This window comes from Triturus cristatus, chromosome 7, assembly GCF_964204655.1.
Source record: "Triturus cristatus chromosome 7, aTriCri1.1, whole genome shotgun sequence".
Lineage (NCBI taxonomy): Eukaryota > Metazoa > Chordata > Amphibia > Caudata > Salamandridae > Triturus > Triturus cristatus.
Genome location: NC_140590.1, coordinates 138,387,902 through 138,407,756, shown reverse-complemented (window position 1 = coordinate 138,407,756; position 19,855 = coordinate 138,387,902). Strand labels below are relative to the sequence as shown.

At 43.3% G+C, this 19,855-nt stretch overlaps 1 protein-coding gene across 1 annotated transcript in view; it reads left to right on the top strand.

Annotated features, from left to right (window-relative positions):
* C7H8orf90 (chromosome 7 C8orf90 homolog) overlaps window positions 1-15,149 on the top strand; it is a 51,130-nt gene extending 35,981 nt beyond the window's left edge. The window contains exons 3-5 of the mRNA XM_085614818.1: window positions 9,182-9,356; window positions 12,418-12,474; window positions 14,230-15,149. Of these exons, the coding sequence (XP_085470944.1) occupies window positions 9,182-9,356; window positions 12,418-12,474; window positions 14,230-15,149 (1,152 nt within the window). The remainder of the gene's footprint in view (window positions 1-9,181; window positions 9,357-12,417; window positions 12,475-14,229) is intronic.
* Window positions 15,150-19,855: the final 4,706 nt, after the last annotated feature.

Genomic DNA, 19,855 nt, shown 5'->3' with positions numbered 1-19,855 from the left:
CTGCAACCTGATATTAACCGACGAATGTATTCACTTTCGAGCATGATATTGCCCAGCAACCACGCCACTTGACTTCACCCGACCGCAGATCACCACTACTTGGCTCTAAGCATATTCACTGTTTTCGTCGAGCATCGAGATATCACCTGACTCGCACTGCATGCGCAACGACCAGACCCATTATTAAGACTAATTCTGATCTTCTCTCTCGTGATAACCATTTACCAACTCATTACCAACTCATCACCTTGCTGCCCGTGATCCGGTACTGACCTTGTAAATATACAACCTTTACTTATCTATATTCCATATAATAATGTCTTGTTGGCCCTCAATGTCTTATATACGCATCGTTATTGTCGTTACCTCACCTTTATGTTCCATGTTCCATGACTTGTCGAAATTCTCAATTTTTTTGTCGTTGCGCCTATGTGGATCACATTCCATTTACCCTGTATATTGTAACAACCACGTGTTCAATCTCTTTTTATGGCCCTTACTGACATACCAACTGTATATAACAATGTTTTTCCTCGTACACTTAAATGACTTGTGGCCTATGGAACCCTTGATGTCTTCGGTTTTGGTGACCTATAATCACGTACTGCTTTTTTTCTTTGTTCTAAAATATGGACATGTGTTATGATCATTATCGTGTTTTATTCTATAATATGTTACACACTGTATCTAAACTTATACATATTGATACTTACTGCATCTCCCTCTCTAACCCTCACGTGACCTTTGCATTACAAAACCCCCCCTTTTTGTTTTTCCCTTGTAATGCACTATCCATTCCCTCACTAATTCTCCGCTGTCAACTATATACTCGCTGTTCTGTAATGTCTATCACCCTGTTCATTCATCCTCTCGTTTTGCTTTCTCCTCCCAACGCGCTTTCACATCTTGACCCACTGGTTTGTTATCTCTAAACTCTCGTGCTATATACTTTTGTATGTATCTGCATACTCCCAAATGGCTTTTATTTACACTTACTGTACAGCCCTGAAGAAGCCCCAGGCCTATAGGCCATGTAGGGGGCGAAACACGTGTTGGCTGTGCCACCTCTTTTTCTCATCCTTCATACCCACTCCTATGTGAGAGTGCAAATAAAGGACTTGTTCACCTCTGGATCAACTTGTTTTGAATTGGAATTTGTTCCTCCAAGAATTAAAATATATCAATCTTGCCGAGACAAACCATCAGAACTATTGTCAGAACTAGCAACATAGGCTCTAACCTTGTCAGCCACACAATGTGGCTTCGCGCAGACGATAAGGACCCACCTTCTGTGCTCTAACTATCCCTTCCTGAGACTTCAGTTGAACTTCAAGCAGAGGGATTAGAACCTGGGAAAGGGGCTTGTTCTTGGAGATTTTCTGCAGTTGACAGCCATTAACCTTCAAATAAAAACAAGTATAAGTTATTGTGTCTATGATGTGTGCACCCTCAACCTCCACTGACCAATGATATGAGACTGTATTCTACCTGCGGAGCAGCTGGTGTCAAGGAATAGGTGCTTGTTTTTGCATCCGTGAAGTACTGCAGCTAGTTCTCCTGTTAATCCAATTGGGAGATCCTGAGAGATTCTGCTAATGACTTTCCCCTGTATGGTCACATCTGGAATACACATTAATTAATTGACAACAAGGTTCACCAAACAACATATTCTTAATTTACATGAAGGATTCTCTGCTAGATTTTAAATATTTTATTTAGCATGAATGTTTAAATATTTGGGTAGGGTTGCATCACACAACGGATACAAGAATTGTCTTTGTTATGCTCTCGGATACAAGATATGTCTTTTTTCCCCACATGGATAGCAGAAATGTGGGAGGCGGACCGTGGCCAACCCTGGACCGACAAGGAATGGGATAATATCCTGGCCTGACCCAATCATATACCAAGAAACTCCAAATTCAAATTAATACAAACTTACATCTTACACAGAGCGTACCTCTCCCCCGATTAAATTAACAGGTATTTCAAAATTACTACCTCCGAGTGCCCGCGCTGTAGGCAGACTGACGCAGATCTACTGCATATGTTGTGGTCCTGTGATTCCCTTCAAAGATGTTGGCGCGGAGTCACCACATCCCTAGCGCTCTGCACAAACACGCCCCTGCCGCTGTCATGGGAGGTTTGCATTCTGGGTATTTATGTGAGGACCAAGAAGATCAAAGTAACATCACGGTTTAGAGATTTGGGGTTGATAGTTGCGAGGCGCCTGCTTACAAACTAATGGAAACACTCAGACCTCCCTGAGCAGATTAGCTGGAAGAGATCCCTTACGAACTGGGCTCAGGCAGAAAGCACAGCGCTACATAGGGAGGAAACAGCAGGACTACGCAAATTCCCCATTGCGCAATACTGGGACACTATACTCTCAGCATTTAACAACGAGGGCAATGAGGACGCGGATGGCACCCACCTGGGTTGACACATAATGCGCAAGTTAGTGGCCCTAGATCACGGGGGATATGATATTAGTAGAAGGGAATTACCAGTTGTTAGGAACTGCAACATAGTTGTAACCTGATGTGGAGGACCCCACACACCCCCTTTTGCCTGCTAGAACGTCCACCAACATAATGCTGCCCCTTAGAAATGTTATGAGTTAGAGCCCCGCCCTGACGCGCTCCCTCTCTGGGAGGGTGGCAGCCCACCGTCCTGCACACAGTCCAGAAAAGATTATTACAATTCTTATTCAATGACCGCCCCCTTATTATTTTGCTTTAAGTATCTTGTTAGGAGATGTTTATTGGATAATATATATCTTATTGGTGCACTCCCATCACTTCTCCTTCCTTTCTATTGTGAAACACTGCTGTTGGGTACCGTAGCGACTGTACACGCACTTCCACTACCTCTACTGACGGCGTATAAGTCATGCATAATCCTATTGTTTAGAACCAACCATGCTGATGCATGGAGCTAGTGATTTCAATTGTACACTGACAACAGTGCTACAGGAATGTGAGCAGGCGATCACGGCATTGCGCGGGTTACCATTTGCTGAAGCTGCATGTGAGAACTATGATGTACATTGATCATGCATCTGCAATGTATAACACTAATCTGCACATTGATGTCATATGATTGCATCACGCAAACCTGCATGTTGCTTTGACTATTCTATGTTGTTATGCAAAATGTAATGTGAAGGAGAATAACTACAGCAAGGAAAACAAAAATGAAACAGAAAACCAATAAAGATATTTTTTTTTAAAATGGATAGCAGAAATGTCTTTGTTAAGCACTCGCTGCCCTCTTAAACGTCTTGGAGGTCTCAATGTCTCTGCAACCACGAGGCAAAGCATGTGGTCGGAGCTGGGTGCAGTTTAAATAGAACTGCGCCCAAAATTTGCTGTAGCCTCGCGGGAGAGGAACTGGTGCAGGACTTTGGGAAATTCTGCACTAGCACAGTGTGTAAACAGTATATGCAGCACACAGATCTGTAAACACAAGAGCGCAATATTACTCGGGCGGAGGTGATAGATGAGCCATGTGTGCTGGTGCTTGAGGGCTGAGAGTGATATCACTAGTCTTACAGTGCAAATCAAGCTAGGAACACAAAGGAGGGAAGGATGACTGCAAGCTCTTCCTGCTTTCCACAGAAGATCCCTGAGCTTTCTGATCTATTTTAAGGCGATTTCTAAACTACTTTAATGCACAAAGTGAGAATTTCCCAATATTTATCTTATTTCATGGTTATAACTGCTTTATTTAATTCACGATAAAGTGTCACTCAGGGTGTCACACATATGGCCTTAAAATGTCACACATAAGCAAACCAATAACTGGAAATATCACACATAAGCAAACTGGAAACTTGGCAGCTATGTGTCTGTCTGTAAGGGCTTAGACAAGCAACAAAGTTGCCATGGAACATTCCTATCCATTAGAAAGATCATGAAAGATGACTTCCAAGACCTGTTGGTGAGAAAAATCACACAGCTAACCCACTGCATAAGAAACACGTGGGAATTGACAACAGAGAAATGACCCTTGTATAACAGAATTTCTGCTTTTGCAAATCCACAATTATGGTAAGGTTTGTGGGCACCTTTGGGTGAGAACAACAGCAAATGCTATTCAACACCCACCAGTTTGTAAATTTGTGAATAGCTTTAAACACTTAACAGAGATTTTTCAAGCCTGGAAACCTCCAAAGAATAATTCCTGGCAAGGGCAACAGTAAGTGCAGTTTCAGAGTGGAGGTGAGGAGGTAAGGAGGTAACACCCCCAAAAATATTGTAGGTGTAGGGAAAACGACACCTTCTGAATGGACAAAAACTGCCAACTTCACAAGCACTTTTGCATCAACTGCCTTGTGTAGCATATTTCCAACTTATTTCAAAGAAATGCTTGGCCATTTTGAACTGTACAGTGAAATAGTAGCTAATTGTAAATTCAATTATTAAGAGGAGAATATTTCCAGGAAACTCTGAGAGAGGTGTCACCTGAAATGTGAGTTAGGAGTAACATTCAGAAAAGACAGGTGCATACATGAGAATTCCTCAGAACTACATCACTTATTAAAGACAGATAGGTTCCTGCTGCCTGCAGGCATGGCTGTTATGTAAGAATCACCAGGAATGTTGTGGTTCATCAGGGATTTATTAAGTAATCAGCAAAAAAGCTTTTGCAGCATTCACAACGCGCACAGTTGTACTCGGCTAGAAGTCTCCAACTGATCATTGATGACACCTGGGGATTCCACGTGTCATCAATGATGTAATTCGTGGAATACTAACATGCAATTAAGAATAGTAATAAAAGAAAGACACAACACAGGCATGCCAAGCCAAGATAGCTCAATTCTCAGTCTTCTAGTGACATCAGTGTGAACGGTCACAAAGTAGCCTGGATTGTGAGGTCATAGAATATGGAAGAATTCTTACAGTTCCTAAGGTAACGACAACATGTAGATCTGACCAGAGTCAGGAAACAAGCTGGAAAATGTCTTCAGCCATAGATGGGAATCCTCAGACACCTCACAACCCGCTTCAAGGTATGTCCGCCAAGTCATCACTTGGCATGGCACATGGCATGCCCAGGATTGGGTGTTCTAAGCGCTAACTGCTCTCAAACCAAAAGGGATAGCGTTACAGTTTTTTTCTGGGGAAGGAGGTAGAAAGACCCGACTCTGAAGGCAGTGCTTAGGTAGAGGACAAATTGAGTAACAAGAGCCCAGCACGGGCGCTCAAAGGCCTTCAAGGAGAAAATCCTGCAATGATCAGTGAAGAAGCATTAGAATTACTGAAGTAAATGCTCCTCCCTCCTACCCTGGAGACAACAGATAGGGTAATCAATTTCACCAGAGGTTTAACATGGTACATACATGAGACAGCACTAGGTTACCACTGGAACATGTAGCGGAACATCAATGGAACATGGGATAACACATCACTCAAATGGGTATTTAGAAATCTGTGGCTCATATGACAGATAGCAGGAAGGAGGCAGAGACATTAGCATCAAAATGATTGCAAACAATACAAGTTGTTCCTTTGTTGCCCTTTACTTGCTCCTGGAACTGGTCTGTGCTGCCATTTTTGAATTTTACTCATGCCATGAGAATCTCCTATCACAACCATCATCTTTTAGTGGTATCTCAAGGAAGTGGGTGGGCATTCCTTTCAATGTTCAAACTATTAAATGCTGACAACAGCGATGAGGTTAATTGTGAAAGTGATTAATTAGGGCCACACACATAAAGCGTAAGAGGGAGAAGTCTGGTGAGTGTCTTACCAACTGGTAGAATACACAAAGCACAACATTCTATTATCCAAAAGGAACATTTTCCCCTTCCAGACCTAGCTCTAAGCATTACAATCTGTGCACATACCAAGGCATTGCAGACAGTGCAAAATCAACACCAGATCCCATAGCCCTTTTGGCTGTTCCCCAACCCTGCTGAAGTAAGTTTGACTGTCTGATGAAATTTTAATCTGGTATTCAAGCTGATGTGGGGGGGGGGGGGGGAGGGCAGAGACTGTACTTGCTTGGGATGTAAACATGGTCTACAATGTAATTGGTGGTATAGAGTGTTGGTGATGATGTAGATTGTAGATGATAGTGCAGTGGGATATAGTTGGTACTGCAGGCTTTAGATTGTGGCATAGGGTTGGTGCTAGTTGTGGAGTAGGAGGTATGGATGATGTAGGGTCTATGTGGTGGTATAGAATGTTATGGTTGCAATTTAGAAGATGGAATGTGACGGAAAGACCAATGAGGAGAGAGTGAAGACAAGGTAAAGAGTGGCGGTGAGAAGGCAGAGTCAAGTATCCTAAATAAAGGGGTTTAAGCGCTCACCTTGTTGCGTGGCCACTACACACTTGACAGCTGTACAGGATGTAGGTGGTGGTTCATTGTAATTAGATGGGGTATCAAATCTAGGTGTAGGGAATAGGCTGTAGGAGGTAGCGTAGGAATGGCAATTCTCAAATTAACATGCATAGAGAATCTGGATTTTATTAAAGACAAAGGAGACTAACATTATGCAAAAATCCTCTATTGCTGCCCCAAGATACATAAAGAACATCAACACATCACAAATCATTTAGAATGTTTATTACACATAAATATCCAGTGCACGCAGACATCCTCCTCTTTTATTCGCAGCTCCGTGACAAGATAAGTGCTTGCTTGTGCCTTTTATTATATTTTCTCCTATAGCTCTATGCTTGTGAGTGTGTGTTTTCCTATTGTGCCCCTCCAATTAATGGTTGGGCTAGGTAAGTATTGATTTTTGGTTATGCATTTCCATTTAGTAGTTTAATTTGCTTCTTTTACTTACAGTGTGAGTACATTTTCTTACCAGATTGCCCTTTGGTCCTTGAGCGCTGTGCCCTGACCAAAAGGCCCTCATGAGGTTTTTTTCACAACTTGCGGCCCTTTGCGGCCACAGCCACTGCGTTGGGAGTCAAAGGTATTCTTCGAAGTGCCCCTCTTATTGCTGTAGCCTCCGTCAAATTAAATGTATCGGGAGACCGGCGCAGTCATAGAGGCCTTTGCACTGCTCTTGTGTCTTCCATTAAAGGGGAGTTTCTGCCTGAAGTTCCTTTTTTCCCTCTTTAGGGGCAGCCTGGCAACGTCGTGTCTCGAGATCAATGCCAGGCAAGTTTCTAGATGCTGGCAGCTTCCTCAATGCTGCTGGGGCTGCGGTCTGTGTCTTGTTTTCGTCTGTCAGATGCCTTCTGACAGTGGTGAGTTTTTGGATACCGAGGCGGTAGCTTCATTACTCCACATTCATTTTGAGTTTTTTAGTCGCTGTTTAGGTTGTCTTATTGATGTGTGACGCTTTGTCACAGTTGAGGTTGGATCACAAGGTCAGCGCTGTGATAGGCCGTGGGTTGCGGTCAATTTGGTTTGCAGAAGTGACAGCAAGTTTTATCGCAGAGTCTTGTTTTCGTCTGTCAAATGTCTTCTGACAGTGATGAGCTTTTGATGGCTGCCGCGGTGGTTGCCTTCTGACAGTGATGAGTTTTGGGTGCCTGCCAGGGCCGATGTCTTCCCTTTGTTTTATAGCCAGGTGATGCGCTAGTCTGTGCGTTGCCTGGAGACCACTACAATTGCGGTTTTGAATGTCGCGGCCCGGCAGCGTACGAGGGTAGGAAGGGATGCAAGTACATTTAGGTGCATTTTCTATACCAGAGCTTCCCTGCTGTTTTCAGGTGGCATTTTACAGCAGCATTGTTTTTTAGTAACACAATAGAATTGGGTGTTATCATTTCTGTGCCGGCTGAGAGGGTTAAGACCTCTCTACTATCATTTACAGCCCGCAGTTAAAATAGCTTCTTTAGCTCTTTAGTAATATTTTGCTGCAAGCTGTACCTGATTCTTTGAGTCCCGGGCATTTTTGTGTTTCGGCAAACTAAACTAAATTAAGTAGTATGAATAAATAATAATATGGAGGGCTCTAATCCTCAGGCCGTCCTGTAGCAGATTTCATAGGGGAATCCATAAAGAACAACTTTGGATGAGGTACTTAGGTCTTCTGTGAGGAGGCGGTGGACACTGCACTGGCGAAGAGGAAGACGGATGACCCTGCAGAGGAGAATGTGTCCCCCTCTCAGATCGGTAATCCTCTTCTACCTCTGAACCCCGTGGAGGGGGAAAGGTTTCTCACAAGAGGAAGCATACTGAGAAGGCGTTAAGCCACGCCTACGGTGCAGGTAGATTTGCGCTACAATAGAGAGTGATGCTCCTAGCAGCACAAAAGGAAGGGGCCATCTTGACGGGGCACAGACAAAAGGTTGCCCTTAGCGGCATGATTGGAAAGAGTGGCGTCATAGCACAAAATATTTGTGGGGCACTTTAAACTCCACTGAGGATAATACGGACTATGATGACATGGAATGGAACTAATATGTTTTTGACTCGCAAGGCAGCTGTGATCTGTTGGGTAGCCTGGATGATGACCTGGAGCAGGCTTCTACCTCCAATAAGGTGAAAGACCCCTTCAGGGCAGAGATGTTGAATCCAACCATGATAAAGCATCTGAGCAGTGTGGAATGGTGGCCGATGAACCACATTGCTAAGTACTTAAAGTATTGGGTCAGAAATTCTCTGAATAAGTAGACCTGTAATTTCCTTTGGGCAGAATGCTCAAGACCCTCTACTGAAGATAAGATCTGTAGAACCCATAACTTGGACCTGGAACTGATAAAATGTTTGTTTACATTCGGGAAGTTAAGAAATAAAAACCTTCTAAGGGGTTCACTGATAGACCTGGTCCTTTAAACCAACAAAGAAGAGATTGGCACGGAAGCTGTAATATCAAGAAAACATTTTTATTAACCTCACATGAGGGAGACTGCGTCACACAGTACCCTCAGGCCACTGTAGGAGACATTCTAAGAAGTACAGAGAACAGGAGCCTTATATATGCATAGGTTACATAGTCAGCATAAAACCAAGGGGAGGTCCTGGCACATACAAGCATGCTTATTGACTATTATGGGTATACAAAATTTGCTTGCTCAACAAAGTGGGAGGGGAGACTAAACTGCTTATATCAGTAAGAATAGCCTGACAGTTCTATACTAGGAGGCCTTTCTGAGCATGTGCAAGACTCTGGAAGAGGGAGAAAGCACATGGCTAACTAAAATGGCTGCCTGGAACAAAATGGCTTGTAGCTCATGCTAACAGCAATTCCTGCCATCTTTAACAGAAGGACCCTAAAAAGGGAATTGAAAAATGCCTTAAACAGTGTCAGGACAAGGTCCTTGACATTCTGGGTATGCTTAACCGCATTCTGGATACAGCCGACGAGGCCAGGGCCAAGAGTGGGAAAGTTATTCACGATCTTTTGAGGGGTTGGGCACAACATACCATCAGCATGCTGGGTAACGCCAATGCAAGTTTAATAACAGAGAGGCAGAAGACAGTACTTATGCTTATGAATCGTAAATTAGCTGACCTATCCACTAGAGAGGACATGGAGGATCCCAAAGGACTCCTGTTGGGGAAAGTTTCGGAATGTCCTTAGGGAAATATGTTTCTGCTTCTACTGCTTTCAGCAAGACACCAACTAACATGCAAAGAGTCTTTGGCACCTGGGCTGTTTTTGGATGGGCGGACAGGAGGGAACTGGTTGCCAGCCGTAGAACCTACAAGTCCCAATTTTATACACAAGTACCAAGAAACTATGGTAGCTATGGCAGAGGGTACCGTCCCAATTCAAACTTCTATCCCCAGAGAGGGAGAAACTCAGTATCCCATGGGGGAAGGTCTAGACCTTCAGGCTCTAGATCACAACTACTGCTGCCTCTGGATCTCGCCTCCAACTGAAGTACCTGAGAACCTGGAAGGTCAGCCTGCTCACAAACAGATCTATTTGAATTGGGACCCATAACTCCTGAATCAGACTGAATACAACTGGATTTAACTTCCACTGACTAGAATCCTGGAGAGATCTGGAATTCCAATTTGCTCTTACATTCTAAAGGCCTGGAACAAACTCCCCTCTCATTGCAATCTTTTGATCCCAACAAAAACGACCAAATTTGCCTCACCCCTTCCGCCAGAGCTTTTGACCTCACACCGCCCAAACAGTTTAGATATGAGACTGCTGTGAAATTGTATAGCAGAATCAAAGTGAAAGAGTTTGCCAATAACTTCCTGAAGCTCTTCAAAGTATTCAAACCTGCAACATCTCTAAGCAAATTTTAAGGAGTTCCTGTTCCTCCCTTCACCATCTTCCACCTGTTTCCAAATCGTTTAAAGTGCTCCCTGGCCCAAATTGCTGGCATCTGATTTTAAGGCTAGTTCCGGCACATTTCCAAAAATAGTCTTGCTGTTCCAAGCCTCAAGAGTCCTCGACCTCCAGTGTCAGTCCTCTTGTGCGTCCACTGAAATGACAAGGGAGTCCCCATACCATAAGCCTTTCTTTAACCCCACGCCTTGAACCTCTGGAGGCCCCTGTAGTGTAGGGGGCCAGGTGAAATCACCTGAATGAAGGATGAGAGAAGTCCCAAATCTCTCGCAAGATCTTTTAGGAACATCATCTCTTTCAGTAACACTGACCTCTTTTATTTTCGTCACCTTCTGATGTAGAATCAATTGAGATAAAATGGTATCTACCTGAAAACCTAAAAATTCCAGATTCTGAGCAGGAACCATGACTGACTTTTCTTTATTCACTATTAAGCCTAGGCTCTCCAGTAACTCGATCGTCAAAACCAAATGTGCTCGAAGTTCTAGGTGTCCTGGGACATTATCAGAATGTCGTCCAAATAAATAATAAGGTGCACTCCTCTCTGTCTGAGAAAAACCACTTCAGGATGCAGCACCTTGGTGAAACACCAAGAAGCTGAGAACAGCCCGAAGGGGGGACAAAGGAACACCTCTCCAGCTGAAACGCAGGAACTTCTGACTGTCCCTATCTATGGGTATCATAAAGTATGCGCCCTTGAGGTCTAACTTCACTACCCAATCCTCTGACTGTAAAATGTTCCTCAACATGTGGATCCCCTCCATCTTGAAATGCCTCTAGATGAGGAACTTATTCAACCCTCTTAAATTATAACAGGACCCCATCCCTTGTCCTTTTTCTTTACAAGGAGCATTGTTCTTAGAAACCCCTCTGATCTTTCCTGGACTGTAACCCGAATCAAGGCCCCTCTCTCTAACATTTGGGTCACCTGTGAATCTGGAAAAAAACCTCCTCTTCCGCTGATGAACTTTACAAAGCCTTGTCTGAAAGAAACCATAGAACTCCAAATTAACATATGACCATAAAAAGAATCTACACAGAAACCTCAAATATTCAATGTAACCTTAACTATTATATAACATTTCTTCAAATCTATCATACAGACCAATTATTAACACCCTCTCCTCAAGGGTGAGGAGGGTGAAATAATGTTAACCTCCATTGTCAAGATTCTCAATGCATGTTAATTTGAGAATCACCATTTCATTTCAAGACCGAAGGCTACCTTTCTGCATGTTTAAAGCCATCCAGTGCCACACAACTTACATGCTCCACAGGTCTTAGATAGAATTTGCAAAGGGTTGTGCATTTGACCAATATGCTGACTTTAAGACCTCAGGTAAAGATCCACCAGCCTAAAAGAACTTAATGGCCATTGGGCCCCTCGAAGAATGGGCACCAAACCTGGAAAGGTCCACACCTGCTTCATTCATAACCATACGTACCCATCTCGCTAAAGTAGCAGTTGATACTGCTTGGTATGGTTTGACATACAACAACAGTAACTGATCTACACCATGCGCCCTAAACTCCAGAATCTTTCTCTCACCATACACAACTTTTCACAATTATGTAAAAAGGGATAAAAAACAGATTCAGACATAGTCTTTGTTCTTTTCAAACGTTGATATGCCCACGCCCAGTGGAATAAAATCTGTTAAATATTTCCAGAGCTTTCACATCTGAAACCCTTCTGAACAAAATTAAACAAAGTAATGTTGCTACCTTTATGGAAAGTAGGTGAGGTAATTATTGCCTGGCCATGAGATAAACAGCTAGAAAATCAAGTTGACATCCCAAAGCATCTCATATCAAGCCCTGGGAGGTCTCTTTAACATCATACCCTTTATCACTCTTCTAATAAGAGGATCACTCACAAATGCAAATTTATTAACCAAGCATATCCTGCGGAAATGGCAGATCTATAACAGTTAATGGTCCTATAAGTGAAGCCTGAGTTATACAAATCTGCTAAGTAATTTGCCACCTCAGCTACAGAAGCTTCCACTAGATCGAGACCCCTCTACATGCACCAACCTCACCATTTCTTCCACGCTCCTCTATATCTTTTTTGTTACCGGGGCCCACAATTCATCCAGCAACCTTTATCTTCTCTCGAAAGGCATGAATATCAGGTAGTACTCCTGAAATCTTCCAGACAAGAATGTTCATTCTCCCTTGTACAATTACAGGATACTCCTCTCCGTTCGAACCTAACAGTACACCCAAGAATCCCGGGACCAACCGAGGTATGGCGACTGGTAGCTCCATTATCACTGGGTACTAAACTTGTGATCTTCAAAAAGGAGTCACCAGAATGATGCTGCTGGCTTCAGAGCTCACCTTTCTCAGAACCCTCTGAATCATGGAAAAGGGGGGAAAGACAAAACCTCTCTTCCTTATGGTATTAATTGTGTTTAGTATCTGAGGTGGTAATTTAGGTGTAGGGCGTAGGTGATATGGTAAGTGTAAGGTGGTTATATTATAGGGTTTGGGTGAAGGTGTAGTGGCTTGCTGTAGGAAACAATGTTGTAATCTGAGGTGTAGATGGTGTAGAATCTCTGTGTTGTATAGAGTGAATTTACCAATGTAGGTGGTTGTGCAGGGAGCAAATGATTATGTAGGTACCGAATTAGGTAATTCCTAGCACTGCCTGACCTCTTGCAGGAAATACAAGTTAGAAGGAGTGCGATCTTTGAAGCGAGTGAGAAGCTTCACACAGGGCTATGTCCTATGCAATTAACACGGTAGTACTGCCTGGAATTTTTTATAGAATAGCAAGAATGATGTGTAGACTTAATGAGCCACCGTACTGGTGCAGAAAGTGACTGTGGTTTTGAAGCATGTTGTCCAATCAAAGTTTACTTAAGCTTTAGCACTACTGAAATTATCACCCACAATGTACATTCATGTAATCCTGAACACTCTTCTTCTGCTATGGAAGGGGAAGAGAGCGTTGATGACACAAACGCCTTATCAAACGCCTTGTCTGAAGAGTGTACCATTCCTAATTATGATGTTACCAGAGCTGGTCGTGTTTGTGTAAAACCGCTGTATTTAAAGGATTACATTGCACATATTTGTTCTTCGTGAATGAGCGTGTTATCACATACAGATTTATTCACATAGTGTTATTCAAGCTTTATTGTTATACATGTATTGAAATTTGTATGAGAAAGGGGAAGTGTTGTGTTTGTGCTTGAAGCAAGATGACCTCATTGGGTTCCAACTAGTACATTCTGTAACTATGGAATCCGGTGAGATCACTTGCTGGCCGACCGACGCTGGAAGAGGAGTGTCCAGACTGTCCTCCTCACTTCTGCTGGGTTTTACTGAATAAAGCTACTATTCACATTTCAACACGGATTTGTCATCTGTAAGAATTGCAAGGTAAGGGGGTTGCAAGTGTAAGTCTTGATGTACAACCTACTACAAAATTACGTTTCTGAAGTTACATCCATATCCCTCACCCACTCCCTGAACACACCCCTATCGACTCCCAGAACACACCCCTATCTTGTGTTAAAACTTAAAGGGTGGGCTCAGAAAATCATAATGCTTCATCATACGGCCCCTATATATGAACTGTTTAGAAGAACAATTGTTAAACCTAACGATGCCAGGTGTCAGACCAAGCTTCATCAGCAGTCTAGTTGTAATACACATTTTGTTTTCTTATTTCTTGCTAAAATATACTGTACAACTATTCCATTCCAGAATGTGTGGTGAAATATGAGCTGGCTTAAGTTCAGTAAGTTCATAGGAGGCTAGCCCAAGCACAGGGCAGAGCTGGGCATTCAGAGGTCTTATGAAGCTTTAGCATGTGCCAAGATACTTGTTTGCATGTATAGAAGTCTGCAAGAGAGGCTTCCCACAACTGCACTACCTATGGGCTCAGACAGGGGTAAGAGAGAGTTAGATAATAACTCAGAGGGATGAAGTTGGAGTACAAGATCAACCTTTGGTCCATAACTTACTATATTCTTTCAATTTTGATCCAATAGGTGATGGAGGGAAGGTGACTTCTATCCGTACCTTGGTCTCCACCTCTCGAGCTGCGCCATCTAAGCAAGAACCCAGTCTGTCACTGTCCTCTCAGCCCAGTAGCTCTACAACTGTGGAAGGTCACCATGAGTTGCTGATCTCCTGTGGACAGGATTGCTTCATCACCCCACTGGAGGTTCCTGGGTCGTTGGCCTCCCCTTTCTCTATGCCAATCAGGAACCAGCTTGTTATAGCAAATTCCGGCAGCACCCCTACCTATGTCTACAACTTTATGGAAGGCTCGCCAGCGCAAAGATTGCCAAACACTCCGGTACTCTTTCAAAACTTTGGAGGCTCGGTGTCCTTCCCAGACATCTATGATGGCGATGCCAAGAAGTGGGATGAGCATTTCCGCACCATCCAGAGGGCTTACAAGGAATTTGGCAAGGATGCAGACTTCGCCATTCGTGTGTTGACAGAGGACTTCACTCTACCTTTCCCTTATGCTTGGCCACCTGAAGATAAGAAAGCAGAGAAAAGGGCCTTCTATGACTCTTCCGACTGTGAAAACTATGATTTCTTCCTGCACCCAGGAAAGCCTGTTCCACGAATCCTGCAGCCATTGCATGCCACAACCCAAGCCTATTTCAAGAAGAGACGGCTGGAGCAACTAGCCGTTACTTACGCCTCCAGGGCCACCCCGCTACCAAATAACCAGAAGCTGGGGAATGTCTCACCTCATGAGGTGGGCTCGAAGGCTCAGTCAGGTTTTGTTGTGATTGCTGGCAAGGCCCCTGTGGCCCTCTCTTCCCCCACTGCCTCAGTAGCGTCCTATCTTCTTCAGGACAGCAACAACACAAGGACTTCTGCGGCTTCCACCAGTGTTGTAGCTTCCCCTGCCTCTTCTCAGAAGGGAAGCATGTCACAGGCTCTGCACTAGTCTGCAGGAGGGCAATGCCATTCAGTCACTGAGATAGCAGTACTGCATCTCAGGCAAATACAGAGGCAGGGGCAGCTGGAGAGCTGTACACCCGGTGCTATCCAAGGTTTAAAGATTGTACACACTTTTCATCTGCTTGCTTTGGAGAATATCTTTCAAAATTACATTCTGTGAAATATTTACCCATTTTTTTAGTAACGTTGCCCATTGCTCGATTTTTTTACACTTTGTATTTTGTTGTCAAGTCATGGAATGGCATGTATATAAGTTTGTTAATTTGCCCAAAAGCAAAATCTGAGGAATAACGTGTACTGTGGGACGGGAGCATTAATCACAAATGGGGTTTTATTTGGAGAGACTGGCAAATTTACCAAGGGGCATCTGCAAAAGATAAAACTACATTCCATATCACGGTCAGAATGCTCCACAGCACACAATCCATCTCCTGTTCAGAACACAATGCCAAAAACACTACATGTCCTGGTCAGTCCACTGTGCCGCACACATTCCATCTCCTGGTCAGAATGCTCTGCCTCACACATTCCCGCTCGGCTGCACATATTCCATCTCCTTGTCAGAATGCTCTGGCAAACGCATTCCATCTCCTGGTTGTAGCTTCTTCCCCGGGCCCAGGATCATGCAGATAAATTACGCCACACAGGAGCTGCTATCAAGCATGACTTTATTTTTCAAAATAACAACTACAGAATTGCCAATACTGATATCTTTTTAGAAAACCAATTCAAAAGGGGTACAAGGAATTTACTCAATGTCACGCAAGTCGATTTTTATCAAAAATTCATTTTTATTTGATTTCATGGAAAGAATAAATGTTTATCTTTCATTAAAATATGAATTTTCAGCATACACTCACAGACTGCGCAATGCATCAAACTTCACATTATCCACACCCTAACACCTTCCCGCATATTATATATTTCCTCTTCTGAGTCTGCCAAGAACCACAAAGGTCCTAGTGCACATGACATCAATATGCTACAACTCCCCCTTTATTATATAAAAAGTGCCAGACATCACTAAAACCCCATTTCCTTGATTAGTCAGTGAGGCACTTGCACTCGTCTGCCGGCTCGGGTGATATAAGGTGATCGAGGTCCACCCTGAACAGGCAACAGCGATATAGGCTCTGGCACTTGAGCTGGACCTGTTGGCAGGGGTCACCTCACATATGGTTTCAGGACTCGACAAGTGTTGCGGTAGGTGTTTAAAATTTGATGTGTCCCGAGTGATGGATTGTCCAGAACAATGTGCTGTTACCATATGTCCCTTACACGCCACAACCTATAAAGGATCAGCAGCAAAAGGAGTGCCTATTTTCTGTCTTTGTCTCTGCTTAACCAGTACCCAGTCTCCTTTGGCAAATACTATCTCCTGGGCATGGCGACGCTGATCTGCATATGTTTTTATTTTCCTTTTCGAGTCACAAAGGTGACTCAAACCTTGTCAGTATTCACTGATCGATCTGTGTGGTCCACTGAGGTATTTTGTTCTGATGGCTCTCCCTAATAGCAAGGTGGCTGGACTCTCACCAATTCAATTCAATTCATAAAGCTTTATTCGGAGCTTGACAACAAAGTCCATAAAAGCAGATCATACATAAAACATCAATGATACACATAGACTAATAGCGAGAATAATTCATAAAAACTTCATCAATGGAGTTAAAACAGGTAATACATAAAAACAGCAATAACGATATTAAAAAATGATAATACTAGGCCTAGCCTTAATAGCTTTTAAAAGGAATGTGGCTGTAAAGAAACAAACATCGGGAGAGGGGTTAAATATCAATTTCATGACATCCTTAACTGTTCTAACACCGAGTTTCTTATACAAGGGTTTTAAGAAAGCAATACGGTAGTTACCATATAGTGGGCAGAACAATAGAAAGTGCATTGTACTTTGAGTTGTAGTTCCATCACAAGGGCAAGGACCAATTGGGTATTTTTTAATATTAGGAAACGCCACCAAATGGTGAACAATTCCAAAGCGCAGTCTAGTTAAAACGAACCTATGAGAGGGTCTAGTAACAAAGCTCAAATATGATTGATAACCTGACAACTCACAGCAGCTGTCATAGAGCTTACAGGTGGATAAATTGCTACTGGCCTTCCAATGTTGCTCATACTTCAGCGACAACCAAACAGACTTCAGTTCGCTTTTGGACATACTGTTGGCAGCATAGCAGTCCTCGTATAAATTAAGACCATATATGTCCTTAAAACTGTGCATAACAAAATTTACCCAGGGGATCTTCGAATAATTATCTAAAGATAAACAGTCCTTAATAATAGCTCTGTTCATGGAGGTCTCCTCCTTAGCCCAGATAGCACGCCACAGCATTAAAGGTCTATGGGCAATGGAATCTAGGAGATGGGATATTCCAAATTCCCTATGCACCAAATGCGTGGATGCTGAAGTAGGCAAACAAAGTAACCTTTTTAAAAACAGGTTTTCCTCCACTTGGAGACTCCCAGCCAAAACATGCCCCCAGACACCTGCTCCATAAAGGGCAATTGAGAGGCACCTCATCTGGTAGATCTTCAGCATGTCGCTAATCCGTTTATCCCCGATCTTAGAGGCGAACGTGAATACCCCGTGAGCACATTTCGCCATTCTTGCTCTAACGTGGGTGACTTCGCTGGACCAGCTACCTGTCTTGGAAAAGGTGATACCCAGGTAATTAAATGTATCTACCGTCTGTACCCTCTGTCCTTCCATAAAGAAGGAATGCGGTTTTTTACAGCCCTTACCGCATTCCATGACAAAGGTCTTTGTTTTGTTGATGACCAGCTTCCTTTCCCCAATAAACAAGGAAAACCTGTCCATGAGGCGTTGGAGGCCGATAGGGGTCCTAGAAAGAAGTACTGTGTCGTCCGCATATAGTAAGACCGGGATATAGGAGTCAAGAATGATTGGGGCATCCGCCCCCACAGACCTTAAGACAGAGTCTACCTCGTTAATAAAAAGTGTGAAAAGCAAGGGGGCTAACACACACCCCTGCCTAATGCCACGCTTAACAGGAAACTTTGGAGTACACTCCCCACCCGGGCCATATCGAACACTAGAACTAAGATTAGCATATAGTCTGGCCAGGAAATAGACAATACCCTCCGGTGCCCCCATTCCAAGTAGTGTCTCCCATAGAATCTGATGGTTAACCATATCGAAGGCACTACTAAGGTCGGCGAAACAGAGGAAGAGGGAACCTTTCTTGGCCATAGTATATTTCCCAATTAGTAGTTCTAGGTTGAGACACTGTTCAACTGTGCCTCTGCCCTTCCTGAATCCGTATTGAGAATTGGCTAGGATGTTATTATTTTCTGCCCATTCTTCAAGTCTGACAAGGAGCACCCGGCTCATAATTTTCACGGACGAATCAAGAAGGGAGATGGGCCGATAGTTCTTAGCATCACCCTTCTCCCCCTTCTTATAGATGGGGATAATGATAGATTCCTCCCATGTGGGTGGTGCACCATGTCTCACAGCAGTATTAAATACTTTAGTCAATAACGGGCCCCAGATTTCAGGTTCTTTTTTATAAATATCCACCGGCACACCATCTGGTCCCTGAGCCTTCCCACCTTTACTTGCAATAATACATTTCTTAACCTCGATAGGTGTGATATCTAAGGGAAGAATTGGCCAGACCCCACCTCCATAGTCCATATGTTTATCAGAATCAAAAATCAGGGAAAAGTGGGAAACCCAGCTTCCCACGCTAACGTTAGCTGACAGAACAGGCGTAACCTCGTCCCTTAAAAATGGACTGTTGACAGTTGCCCAAAATAACGAGGAATCAGAGGTTTCGGCGGCCCGGTCTAACTTATCCCAGGCCTCTCGCTTAAGTTCTGCCTTTCTTTCTGATACTGCTGCCTTGTAAGTAGCCCTAAGATGCCTGATAAAATTAATGTCCCTCTGTTTTACTGCCAATGCCACTTTAAGGCTCTTAAGGGCAGCAGTGCAGGCATGATCAAACCACCCCCTTTGCCGATTTGAATCGCCCTTAAAATGTTTGGTGAATACTGCTTCTATAGAGTGATTGATATCGACAAATGTATTCAAAATTACAGCTGTCGGTTCTTCACTCGCTAAGATAGTTTCAATTTCTTTAGAGCAGTTCTCAATAATGGAACTAGACAAAAGGTCTGCCTTCTCCCCCTTCCACCTAATTCTAAATCCATTGGGTCTATGTGGTTCAATGTTATCCACAATACTTGGTTTAGGACCTATATTAGTTTTCCAAAAAACCATCTCCATGGTCAGGCAGTTGTGGTCACTAATCAAATTATCTACTACCAAAGGGGCAGAACACCATGGAATAAGGCTAGAGGAAGTACAAATAAAATCAATGACAGAGTTAGCATTTCTGCCCGTGAAGGTGGGGACAATTTCATCAAGGGCACCCCTCGCGTTCCCCATGATCTCCATATCATATGTCATCAAGATTTTATTTAATGAATCCCCGTATGGGTTATGGGGAAAATGGGCGACTCCCTCACCTCGGGAGCTTAAGAAACCACAGACCCTATGGGCAGAGGACATACAGGTAGAGATATTAAAATCTCCCAACCAGATAAAATCAAAAGCGATTTCATTTCCTGTAACAATTTTAACCAAAGCTTCCTCCAAAGCAAAAGCTATCCGTTGCCTAGATTTATCAAAAACATTATTATAAAAATTGA